The sequence below is a fragment of the Saimiri boliviensis genome, chromosome 1 (genome assembly GCF_048565385.1).
Source record: "Saimiri boliviensis isolate mSaiBol1 chromosome 1, mSaiBol1.pri, whole genome shotgun sequence".
In the NCBI taxonomy this organism is placed as follows: Eukaryota; Metazoa; Chordata; class Mammalia; order Primates; family Cebidae; genus Saimiri; species Saimiri boliviensis.
In genome coordinates this window covers 23,979,174-23,991,788 of record NC_133449.1, presented here as the reverse complement: position 1 = coordinate 23,991,788, position 12,615 = coordinate 23,979,174, and the positions used below count along the sequence as shown (strand labels likewise).

General features: G+C 46.0%; 1 protein-coding gene across 1 annotated transcript in view; it reads right to left on the bottom strand.

The window, feature by feature from the left end:
- LOC104652530 (uncharacterized) overlaps positions 1 to 4,875 on the bottom strand; it is a 147,013-nt gene extending 142,138 nt beyond the window's left edge. The window contains exons 1-4 of the mRNA XM_074394051.1: positions 4,825 to 4,875; positions 2,992 to 3,097; positions 1,843 to 2,056; positions 866 to 1,693 (exon numbers count right to left, since the gene is read on the bottom strand). Of these exons, the coding sequence (XP_074250152.1) occupies positions 866 to 1,693; positions 1,843 to 2,056; positions 2,992 to 3,097; positions 4,825 to 4,875 (1,199 nt within the window). The remainder of the gene's footprint in view (positions 1 to 865; positions 1,694 to 1,842; positions 2,057 to 2,991; positions 3,098 to 4,824) is intronic.
- Positions 4,876 to 12,615: the final 7,740 nt, after the last annotated feature.

The following is a 12,615-nucleotide window of genomic DNA, read 5'->3' as shown; positions in this document are numbered from 1 at the left end:
TTCTGTGGAACAAGCTGAGGCCCCTCTGGCCAACTTTTGTTGTTATTATTGTTGTCGTTTTGTTTGCTTTTTTTTTTTTTTTTTTTTTTTTTGAGACTAACCTCCAACCAATTCCAGAAGAGGAGACAAACCTCAAACAAATTTAACCCTTGAGATCCATCCCTCAACTGTACCACATAATCCACGCTTCACAGCAGCAATGTTTTAAACAGACACTTGATTTCTTAATCACTGAAATGTAAGCACCAGCCCTCACAAATCATCGCCGCAGAGATTTCTCTTGGCATCCACAGAGGGTGCTGGGACTGCAATTCACTCAAGAACCCTTCACTCACCAACATCACACTCAACATTAAAAATTCACCATCTAAGAAGAAAAAATGTCACCTTCTCCACTAGCACACCTGCCTGTTCAACACCTCTGTAAGAAACGAGGAGGGCCAAGCATGAGAGGCTAACAGATCCTCCAGCTTAAAGTTTTCCTTCCCACGAAACTCTCCGGCCACAACGCCGTGGCCTGTCCTTGTCACACACACAGGCTGTACTGTCAACCCCTCCGTCTCCCTCTAACGTCGTCAGACTGGGCAGTGTCTACTCATGGGGGTGATTCCTTTTAAATAAAATTAAAAAGCAGCCACCACGGCTGGGTAGTAAGGACTGGAGACCCTGGTGTCCGATCCTCCAGGTCTTTTCCAATCGACCAGAGAGCGGCCCGAATTCTGTCACTGCCCACTAACCAGCCCCACCTCCCAATCGCCTCGTCAACATGTTTGCTTCCCTTTCTCGGCCCTTTCGGCTGAATCCCAGGAAGAGGACCAAGCCCCGGCCGCGACAGGAACATGTCCCGTATCCACCCCATGTCTACCTCCGAAACCCCTTCCCGGGAGAAGGGGCGAGCAAGCGCGCCGGGGTCAAACACCAGCGCCGTCGAGGGCTGCGCCGACCGAAACGGACGCCGCGGTCGCCCCCATTTCGCGGTCCGGGCCGGCGAGACTCCGAGAGGTGAGCAAGCCGGCCAAGGTCACGGCGTCGCCGGGGCCGAGGGGCGCCCGCGCCGACTTCCGGCTCCCTCTTTCCGCGGCGGCCCCGGGCGCCGGGTCCCCACGCCGGGCGGGCGGCCGCGCAGCTCGCGCCCCCTCCGCGGATGCTCGCCCTCTCCGCGCTAACTAGGGCAACTGGAAAAGAGGCGGAGAGAAGTCGCTGCTGCAGCGATTTCCCTCGGCGGGGAGCAGCCCCCAGCTGGTGCCCGTGACAGCTGAGACCTCCGCCCCCTCCAGCCGCGCCGGGCCGCGAGGGGAACTCGGAGAAGTGGGAGGTGGATGGAGCGGGAGAAAGGAGAGCGGGGGGCGGAGGGGTGCCAGCTGCTCCCCGCCCCCTAGGGCCTCGGCGGCCGCGCGGCTCGTGACAGCTGCACCCACCGGGAGGCTCCGCGCCCGCCGCCCGCCACTCACCTGCCGCCGCCGCCTGTGGGCCGCGCTCACCGGCGCCTCGCTCGTCCGCGACCGTGACGACGCCGCCGCGGCCTCCGCCGCTCCTCGGGCCCGGCGCCCGGCCCCCGGGGCCCAGGCGGCCGCCGCCGCCGCGGCTCTCCGGCCCCCTCCTCCGGAGCAGGGGTCCCCCAGCAGGGGGGATGCAAAAGGAACCTGGCGCAGGCTCCGCTCGGGGGAGCAGCGGCGAACAGGCGGCCGAGGCGCTCAAGGCCGGGGTGCAGCCGTCGGAGGACAGGGCTCAGCAAATCGCGTCAGACTCTCGCTCTCCCGGCCTGAAGAACAGGCATTTCAGCCGCTCTCCGCGGCCGCCATGTTCTCCTCCTCGGCTGCCACCGCCGCCACCGCCCCCCACTCGCGGCCCCGCCCCCTTCGCGCCCCGCCCCGCCCCGCCCCGCCCGCTCCCAGCCGCCCAGCCGCCCGCCGCTTTCCCAGCGGGGCGGGCAGCAGCGACCCGTTGCCCGCGAGCTCCGACGGCGCGCCCGGGGCAGCCCCCAGCCCGCCGGGCCCGCAGAGCGAGGAGCTGTCCCGCGCCCTCTGCCGGCCGCAGACCCACCCTAGCCCACGTCCTAACGAAGTGTGGGAAACGAGGCCCGAACTCTTCCCCGCCCCTCTCAACTCCTCCCTCCCCTGCCCTCCCCTCGGGGCGTTCCTCCCACTGCTGCCGGGAAGCGGCCTCGAACCCCAGGGCACTAGCAGCTAGGCCGCCCAGCCTGACGCCTCCCGCTGTTCTTTATCTTTCTGGGAAGGTGGCCGAGTGGCGAGACGCCCTGAGGACGGGGCGGAGTCGGCTCCGGGCCTGTCCCTCCACTCGCGTGTTCTGTTACTTTGAGCGAGACACATCCCGCGGGCCTCGTTTTTTATTCTGTAAAATTGGGAGGTGGTTACCTAGATGATTTCACAGGCTGTTAGACGAGAGAAAAGAAAGATCGTCTGCCCCCTTCGTTTTACAGATGAAAAGATCTGCCTGACATGTTCTGGCTCTGCAATTCCATGAATTATCTAAAACGTCTGTCATTCACAGATCTTTCCCCCTCAAGAGGCCCACACCTTTCTTCTTGTCTCCCTATTTTTTTTTTTTTTTTCACTTCTCTAATAGAAGTGCTACTTCCAAAAGCGGAGTGTTCCTTGTCTCCGGAGGAATCGAACAGCGGCTGAACAGCCTCTCTGAGCCGTGATGCCCTTATCTGGACCGCACCAGGCATTCCAAAGGCTGGCAATGCAGTATATAATTCCTATCTCTCTCCCTGGCTTGTCCTAAGGATGAATGAGGGACTCGCCATGGAAGTGCCTTGTGCAGCATACATCTATCCATGCCTTTCTTGCATTCTTAGCCCATTTAGCGCTCTTACCCTTCCTCGATCCTGTCCTGCTGTTGCTCTCTCCCGGCGTTTCCTGCTGTTTCCCTTCCTGTGTCTTCTCCCCTAAATCAGTCTCTGTAAATCCTTAAGCCCTTCCCACCCTTCTCCCAACTGGGGAACCTGACAGCCTTGAAAACACCAACCTCCCTGGCACCTCTCTGAGTCAACGGGCAGCTTCTTCCACAGGCGGGTACGACTGCAGGCTCTCACCACCCTCTTCCTGTCCTGGTCATGCTTACAAAGCAATCGCTAGACCACACCCCCACATGCATTCATATATTCACTCATTTATGTATTAATTCCCCTGATTCTTGTCAAAGACCTACTACTGGGGCCCTAGGTGCATTTCCTGAGCTCTGGCTTAGCAATACCTCTAGCCACCGGCAGAGTCCCCATCCCCAGTAATAGCTGGAAATACCCAGGCACTCACAAGTTTTGTCCCCTTCTGTAGGGCCTGCCTACTTCCCAATCTAGTCCAGTGCAGACTATGTGAAAGTGGCTTGTTCTGGCCTCTGGTGCCAACAAATGAGCCACTTGTACAAGGTACTCCTGTCTCCACTGGACTCTAGTAACTGCTGAGGGCCAAATCTAGTGGCCACTTCAGCCCTCCTCTCCTGTGGCCTTTCTACAGCACGTGATGCTGCTAACTCCTGCTTTGTGAAACTCCTCTCCTCCCGTCTTCAACATAAGTCTCTACCTGATTTCTGAACTTCCCATCGTTTGCACTTTTCTTGGGCTGCTCCTTTTTTACAGGGCCATAAAAAAATGTTGGTATCCTCAAGGTTTTTTTTTTTTCTTCCTCTCCTCTGGCTTCGGTTGACTGTTTATTTCCACAGCTTCAACTGTTAACAACGCCTGCATGTCCTTCTTCCAGTCTCCCACTCTGCAGCCCAGGGTCTTCATTAACTTTAAAACATCCTCAAGGCACACAGTGCTAAGATTTTGTTGAATGACAAATTATTTAGGCATTATTTACACTACCATAATCATCCATGCAAGCTAAAGAGAAAGTTCCTTTTCTAGAGTGGTACTGTTTCTTTTTTTTTTTTTTTTTTTTTTTTTTTTTTTTTTTGAGATGGAGTTTCACTCTTATTTATATTGCCATAACCATCCATGCATGCTAAAGAGAGAGAGTTCTTTTCTAGAGTGGTACTGTTTCTTTTCTTTCTTTCTTTCTTTTTTTTTTTCAAAACAGAGTTTTGCCCTTGTCACTCAGGCTGGAGTACAGTGGCGTGACCTCAGCTCACTGCAGCCTCTGCCTGCAGGGTTCAAGCTATTCTCCTGCCTCAGCCTCCCAAGTAGCTGGGATTACAGGCACCTGCCACCATGCCCCGCTAATTTTTTGTATTTTTAGTAGAGATGAGGTTTCACTATGCTGGACAGGCTGGTCTCAAACTCTTGACCTCAGGTAATCAGCCCGCCTCAGCCTCCTAAAGTGCTGGGATTACAGGCATGAGCCACTGCACCCAGCCAAGTGGTACTGTTTCTCAAGTAATAACCCTTTGACTTTTTTCTCCCTCCTCTGCAAGTCATAATCACTTGTCAAAGCAGTTATAATACCCTTTTATGTCTCCAATTGGTAATTTTTTTTTCCTCTGGTCATATTCAACTTCTCTCAGACTCTATCTACATTTACTAAACAGGCCCATTGCCTTAACTCCACCTCCAGCAACCCTAAATACAGGGCCAAAAGATTCATTAGATTTACTTCCTGACCCCACAAGTAGCCTTTCTAAAATCCATTTACTTTAGCTGTTTAAAATTTCTTTACTCCCAAAATACAATGCCAATCAACAAGGACAACTAACTCCAATTAAATGAAAAAGCTTGGAAGATATTTATAAATGAAAACGTAAGACAACATTTAACTTTTATAGCCCAGATAGAACTGGTTTTAGTCCAAACCCTATTGTCTCCATACATTAATTTGGTGGACTAGAAACATCCTAGTTCTATGGCCAAGATTTAGAACATACCTGTTGGATTTTCTCCAAAGCATAATAGACTTCCAGTTCTATAAAATACATGGCTAGTGTGCATGAAATTACTCCAGTTACTGAGGCAAGAACTGATTTAACTGACATTCTTTTTTTTCAAATAGTTTTTGTTTTATAATAATGATACAGACTCACAAACTATTCCAACAATAAAGAACAGTACAAAAAGTTTCAAAATAAACTTTTTCAAGCCAGAAAAAACAGTAAACATGTTTCCACACATTTCTCTCTATATATTTGCACATATAAATATACTGTCAATTTTACATAAAAATAAAATCACACCTGTAATCCCAGCACTTTGAGAGGCGAGGCAGGCGAATCACCTGAGGTCAGGAGTTCAAGACCAGCCTGGCCAACATGGTGAAACCCCGTCTCTACTAAAAATACAAAAATTAGCTGGGTATGGTGGTGTACATCTATAGTCCCAGCTACTTGGGAGGCTGAGACAGAAGAATCACTGGAACCCGGGAGGCAGAAGCTGCAGTGAGCCGAGATTGGCCCACTGTACTCTAGCCTGGGCAAGAGTGAGACCCTGTCTCAAAAATAAATAAATAAAAATAGACCAGGCACGATGGCTCATGCCTGTAATCCCATCACTTTGGGAGGCCAATAAGGGCAGTTCACCTGAGGTCGGGAGTTCAAGACCAGCCTGACCAACATGGATAAACCCTATCTCTACTGCAGCGCATGCCTGTAATCCCAGCTACTCAGAAGGCTGAGTCAGGAGAACTGCTTGAACCTGGGAAGCAGAGACTGGGGTGAGCCAAGAGCGCACCATTGCACTTTAGCCCTGGCAACAAGAGCAAAACTCCATCTCAAAAAAAAAATTAAAATTAAAATTAAATTAGATAAAAATAAAACAATAAATGCTCTTCAGTAATCTGATGCCTTTGACTGTACAGTATATTTTCATCACTAATAGTTGAATACTCTTGCATTGTATCTCTTTAGCCATTTAACTAATTTCTTACTAAAAATATTTACATTGTTTCTATTTTTGTGTGTTTATTTTTGTAAATCATGCTGTAATTCTAATGCATGCCTCTGTGCAGTTTAGAAATTATTTTCTTAAATTTCTAGAAGATTAATTGTTGGCTCAAGGGTACATGTTAATTTTTTCACTACATTATTTGCCAAACTGGCCTCCAGAAAAATTGTTTCAATCCGTGGTTTTAGCTATAGTGAATAAGCCTGCCACTTGCTCATAACCAGCTCTGGATTTTACCCATTTCACTTCGAATAGTCTTTAATTTCTGCATCTGCTTGAAGGATAGATGTTAAGAAGACCAGATTTAGAGTTAGGGAGACCGGGTTTGAAATGGGTCTGCCACTTACTAGCTATGTGTAAACCTGGCCAAACCACTTCAACATCTCCAAGACTCAGTATCCCCATCTGTAAAATAGGATGCTAGCACTTGCCTCAAAGAATTGTTGCTAAGATTAAATGAAATAATGTATGTAAAGCACTCAATACAGTGTTTGACATTTAGGATTGCCCATAAGAAAGTAAAAATTGGCTCACACAGAGAAGGTAAAAAATCTGCCCAACTGTTCATCAGGCTAGAAAATAGGCACAGATAAAGCCAGCTGCAAAGTTAACAGGACGCAGTGTCTCCTAAGGACGTGCTGCAGCTGTAAAGTATCATAATAACCCCCTTCTTCAAGTGACTACAGCTTTCCTACTCACTCAGAAACATTGTTCTCTAAAATCACAAACATCACAAACTTTGGTGTTTGCAATTACATCTGTAAAAATGAAGCAGCCCCAGTTGATGACCCACGTGCAGTGTTTGGGTGGGGGTTTCTGGACCTAGATTGTATACCTGCCTTAACTTTATTGTTTCCAAACAAAACGATTCCGAGTCTGCTTTGCAGTCCAGACTGGACATTGACTCCCTGACACATAGCTAAGCTTTACTTTGAGTCTACCAATTCTGCTTTATTTAAGCTGCATCTTGGCTCTACTAAAGGTTTACTATCTTCTAGTATGTGTTATTAAGTAGACGTACATATTACATATTCAAAGAGTTCCATTTGGAGCATCTTATAAGTTTCTTTTTAACGATTAAAAAATGGTATTTGTGAAGTTAGCGACAGTTAAGCAAATTGAATTGTTTTTGTTTCTATGTGAAACTGGTCTGGGATTAAGTTTCTTAGAGTTTTTTTTTTCAGTTCTAGTAGCCCCCAAACACTTATTTGGGTGGTAAAACTTATTGCCCAGGAAGCTGACTTTTTTTTTAGACTGAGTCTCGCTCTGTCACCCAGGCTGGAGTACAGTGTGCAATCATGGCTCACTGCAAGCTCTGCCTCCCAGATTCAGGTGATTCTCCTGCCTCAGCCTCCCCCGTAGCTGAGATTACAGGTGCCTGTAACCATGCCCGGCTAATTTTTGCATTTTTAGAAGAGGGGGTTACACCATGTTGGCCAGGCTGGTCTCGAACTCCTGACCTCAAGTGATCCACCCGTCTCAGCCTCCCAAAGTGCTGGGATTACAGGCATGAAGCACTGCACCCAGTCTGATTTTTAAAAGTCAAATAAAAAACATTATATCAATGTTCCATTATCAAAAAATAGGATCTTTGATCTCTTCAGCAGATCTTGTTGATTAGTTACTATAACTTTATTTCCATACATTATACAGCAGTTTTTTGTTAGAATATTCTTAGGGTCTGTGTGAGTTAATTCATTTTTCAGAACTAACTACTTAGCAATATTATCTTGTTTCATGGTTGGTGATGAATTCTCCAGTGTTATATTCAGTTCCAAGAATGGTATTTGAACATGTTCACACCTATCAGGTCTTGGACCCAATAGCAAGGTAGGTGTCAATGGTGTTCAAGTATTAGCCTCCCTTTCCTGCATGACCACTTCACATCTTATAGTTTCAACAGCTGTGTTTCTCCTAAAGAATACATTATTCATGCACATTAATCTTAACTAAGAAGATGAAGGTACCATAAAATTCCTTTTTTTTAGATCTAAATTTTGGAGATTATATTCTCTATGATGGACACTGGTTATTTTAAATCTCTCGCTATTGAAAGCACACTGCAATGAACGCTTTCCTTGCACCCACCTGAGATTAAAAGATAATCTATTTACTGCGTATTAATGGGGTAAAACACAGGCATGCCTCCCTAACATATGTAGGCTTCAGTCAGCCTTGCAGTAGTGGCTGCATCTCAGTTTTGAAGTCTGGATGCCAAAGCCAGTTGTACACGTAGGAGGACTGGACTGGCAGTGGCCTGTGTTGTGTGCTTTGAGAGATGCCAGACATATCCCCACCCCCAAGCTTACCATAGTGCCTACAATTTCAACAACAAAGATTCATTCCTTTGGGTTTGTACTTTACTGTCTCAGGGTAATCCTTTAAACAAATCATTCCTCCCTAATTATGGTTATTGTAGAAAATTGAGAACATACGGAGAAGTTAATAAATGAAAATAGAAATTACCTGTAGCTCACAACTCAAAAACCACTACTGTTAACATTTTGTATTTTGTTTTCCTTTCCCATACATGAAATTGAAAAGTTGATTGTATTAGTTCATTTTCATGCTGCTGACAAAGGCATACCCAAGACTGGGTAATGTACAAAAGAAAAAGGTTTAATTGTACTTAGAGTTCCATATGACTGGGGAAGGTCCAACAATCATGGCAGAAGATGAAAGGCATTTCTTACATGGCAGCATCAAGAGAGAATGAGGAGGAAGCAGAAGTGGAAACTCCTGATAAAGCCATCAGATCTCGTAAGACTTATTAGCTATCACGAGACTAGCACAGGAAAGACTGGTCCCCATGATTCAATTACCTCCCCTTGAGTCCCTCCCCCAACACATAGCAATTCTGGGAGATACAATTCAAGTTGAAATTTGGGTGGGGACATAATCAGACCACATCATTCTGCCCTAAATCTCATGTCCTTACATTTCAAAACAAATCATGCCTTCCCAACAGTTCCCCAGAGTCTTAACTCATTTTAGCATTAATCCAAAAGTCCATGGTCTAAAGTCTTATCTGAGACAAGACAAGTCTGTTTTGCCTATGTTCCTGTAAAATGAAAAGCAAGCTAGTTACTTCCTAGATACAATGGGGGTACAGGTATTGGGTAAATACAGCTGTTCCAAATGGGAGAAATTGGCCAAAACAAAGGGGTTACAGGGCACGTGGAAGTCCAAAATCCAGCAGGGCAGTCAAACTTTGAATAATCTCCTTTGACTCCAGGTCTCATATACAGATCACACTAATGCAAGAGGTGGGTTCCACCATCTTGGGCAGCTTTGCAGAGGATAGCCTCCCTCCTGTCTGCTTTCATGGGCTGGCATTGAGTGTCTGCAGCTTTTCCAGGCACATGGAGCAAGCTGTCAGTGGATCTACCATTCTGGGGTCTAGAGGATTGTGGCCCTCTTCTCACAGCTCCACTAGGCAATGCCCCAGTGGGGCCTCTGTGTGGTGCCCCTCCCCCGACATTTCCCTTCTGCACTGCCCTAGCAAAGCTTCTCCATGAGGGCCCCACCCTTACAGCAAACTTCTGCCTGGGCATCCAGGCGTTGCCATACATCTTCTGAAATCTAGGTGGAGGTTCCCAAACCTCAATTCTTGACTTCTGTGCACCCACAGGCTCAACACCACGTAAAAGCTGCCAAGTCTTGGGGCTTCCACCTTCTGAAGCCACAGCCAAAACTGTACATTGGCCCCTTTCAGCCACTCTGGAGCAGCTGGGACACAGGGCACCAAGTCCCTAGGCTACACACAGCATGGGGACCCTGGGCCCGGCCCACAAACCACTTTTTCCTTCTGGGCCTCTGGGCCTGTGATGGAAGGGGCTGCCACGAAGGTCTCTGACATGCTTTGGAGACATTTTCCCCATGGTCTTGGGGGTTAACATTAGCCTCCTTGTTACTTATGCAAGTTTCTGCGGCCAGCTTGAATTTCTCCCTAGAAAATGGGTTTATCTTTTCTATCGCATAGTCAGGCTGCAAATGTTCTGAACTTTTATGTTCTGTTTCCCTTTTCAAACAGAATGCCTTCAACAGCACCCAAATCACTTTTTGAATGCTTTGCTGCTCAGAAATTTCTTCCACCAGATACCCCAAATCATCTCTCTCAAGTCAAAGTTTCACAGATCTCTAGGGCAGGGGCAAAATGCTGCCAGTTTCTTTACTAAAATATAACGGGAGTCACCTTTGCTCCAGTTTCCAACAAGTTCCTCATCTCCATCTGAGACCACCTTAGCCTGGACCTTACTGTTCATTTCACTATTAGCATTTTGGGCAAAGTCATTCAACAACTCTCTAGGGAGTCCAAACTTTCCCCCATTTTCCTGTCTTCTGAGCCCTTCAAACTGTTTCAACCTCTGCCTGTTACCCCGTTCCAAAGCTGCTTCCACATTTTTGAGTATTTTTTCAGCAACACCCCAGTACCAATTTACTGTATTAGTTCATTTTCACACTGTTAATAAAGGCATACCTGAGACTAGGCAATTTACAAAAGAAAGAGGTTTAATTGAACTTATAGTACCATGTGGCTGGGGAAGGTCCAACATTCTTGGCACAAGGAGAAAGGCACTTCTTACTTGGTGGCAGCAAGAGAAAATGAGGAGGAAGCAAATGCACAAACCCCTGATAAATCTATCAGCTCTCATGAGATGTATTCATGAAGAATGCTAAGAATAGCATGGGGAAGGCAGCCCCCATGATTCAATTACCTCCTCCTGGGTTGCTCCCACAACACGTGAGAATTCTGGGAGACACAATTCAAGTGGAGATTTGGGTGGTGCTGGAAGCATGCTCTGTGCCACAAAGAAAAAATCAGCAATGAGACAAAGGATCTCTCAGCAAGGCAATTTTACTTTCTGCAGAAAAGGTGCTCCTGGCTCCTGTTAGCCATCTTGCCACAAGAGTACAAAGAACAAAGTAAAAGCAAACATGTTTATCCTTTACACATTTGGGATCGTCATTACCGCTGTGTCTGATCTCTGTTGGTTGGAGCCAGACCTCACAATCTAGAACTGAACCTGAATGGCTAATAACTTAAAACTTTCTTCAATAGGTAAAAGCAACGGAGAACAAAAGGGAAAGAGGAAGTCCAAATAAGGAAGGAACAGGAAGTTGCTTGTGAAAGGACTTAGACAAGTAATAACATAAATATCTTGGTTAAAGTACAAGAACATAGAATGTACTATGGGCCTGTGAGCACGTCTAGCACAAATATCTTGGTTAGAGCACAAGGACATAGAATATACTTATTCCTTTATATCTATCAGCTGCATAGGATAGGGCTTAAAAGAGTTACTAGCAAAACACAAGACAGCTTTGAAGAAAGTCTTTAAAACAAACTATTATTTCTAACACTTATGATTTATTCTTTAACAAGGAAGGAAACTTTGAAGATGAACTTTTCTACTTCCTACAGGAGGGGACACAGCCAAATTGATCTTCTTTATAAAAACTCTTTTTGTTGTGCATTTAAACAGCTTTACAGTAAAAGAAATCTGATAACTATACTTTTCAAGCATTTCTCCAAATTTGCTTCTGATTCCTTTACTCATTCAATAAACATTACTTAAGTCTTACTACATATAATGTATTGAATTAGACACAGATTAGTGATAGAGAACAGTTTATCAGTATACACCTGTGCATACATTTGCAAATAAGTAATCAGACATGAAACTTGTACATACATGATTTTATGTTCTAGTTTCGTTTTTCAACATTATTTCTTTTCTCTTCTTTTCTTTTTAGAGATGGGCTCTCTCTATGTTGCCCAGGCTGAAGTGGCTATTCATAGGTGCTATTATGGTGCACTATAGCCTCGAGTCCCTGGCCTCCAGTGATCCTCCTGGCTCAGTATCCTGAGTAGCTGGGACTGCAGGCACATGCCACCACACCCAGCTCAACATTATTTCTGATAGATTTATATTTTAATATATATGCCTCAAACTTCTTGTTTTTTAAGGATTATATAGTATTCAATTGTAATGTATAGTATTCAATTGTATTGATTTAACCATTTCCCTATTATTGAAAATTTGGGATGTTCCCCAGCACCCCCTCACCACTATCCTCGAACTTTATTTCCCAAAGGAGTTATCAAATCAAAGGGCATAGCAGTTGCTTATTTGATCAATCTTCTTTTAATATTCAAAATACTTGTAAGTCAGGGGCAGTGGCTCATGCCTGAAGTCCCAACACTCTGGGACACTAGGTGGGAGGATTGCTTGAGTCCAGGAGTCTGAGACAAGCCTGGGTGATATAGTGAGACCCCTTGCTACAAAAAGAAAAAAAAGAATTCAAATGTTTGTAAAAGGAGGAGCAAATTACTTGTGCCTTATGCCTCTCATGGATTCAATCAAGCTGATGGTTTTCTTCCCATTCAGGGAAGGTAGGGACACTGGAAGAAGTATCACAGAAAGGAAAGGAGAGGCCTCTGAAAGAAACAATACCCTCTTCTTAGCTCAGCCAGCCTGTCTGAGAACAATCAGAATAGTTGCTAGGATGATGTTCTTTCCACCTTCATTAGGTAGTGGATTCCACCAGCTTGTGAGCTCTCCGAGGGTGGGACCTCTGCATCCAGTATAAAGCCAACAGCCTTATTATTATTTTTTTAAATTAGATTTGGCTTTCAAAAGAACCCACACTTGTGCACTTCATGCGCTGATGTAACTAAATAGCTTTTGACACACCAATTCATTCCTTCCTATCTCTGCTGACCAGTGATCACTGTGAATTTCTCATGAAGATGGCCCCTCCCTGCTGCTGGTGCT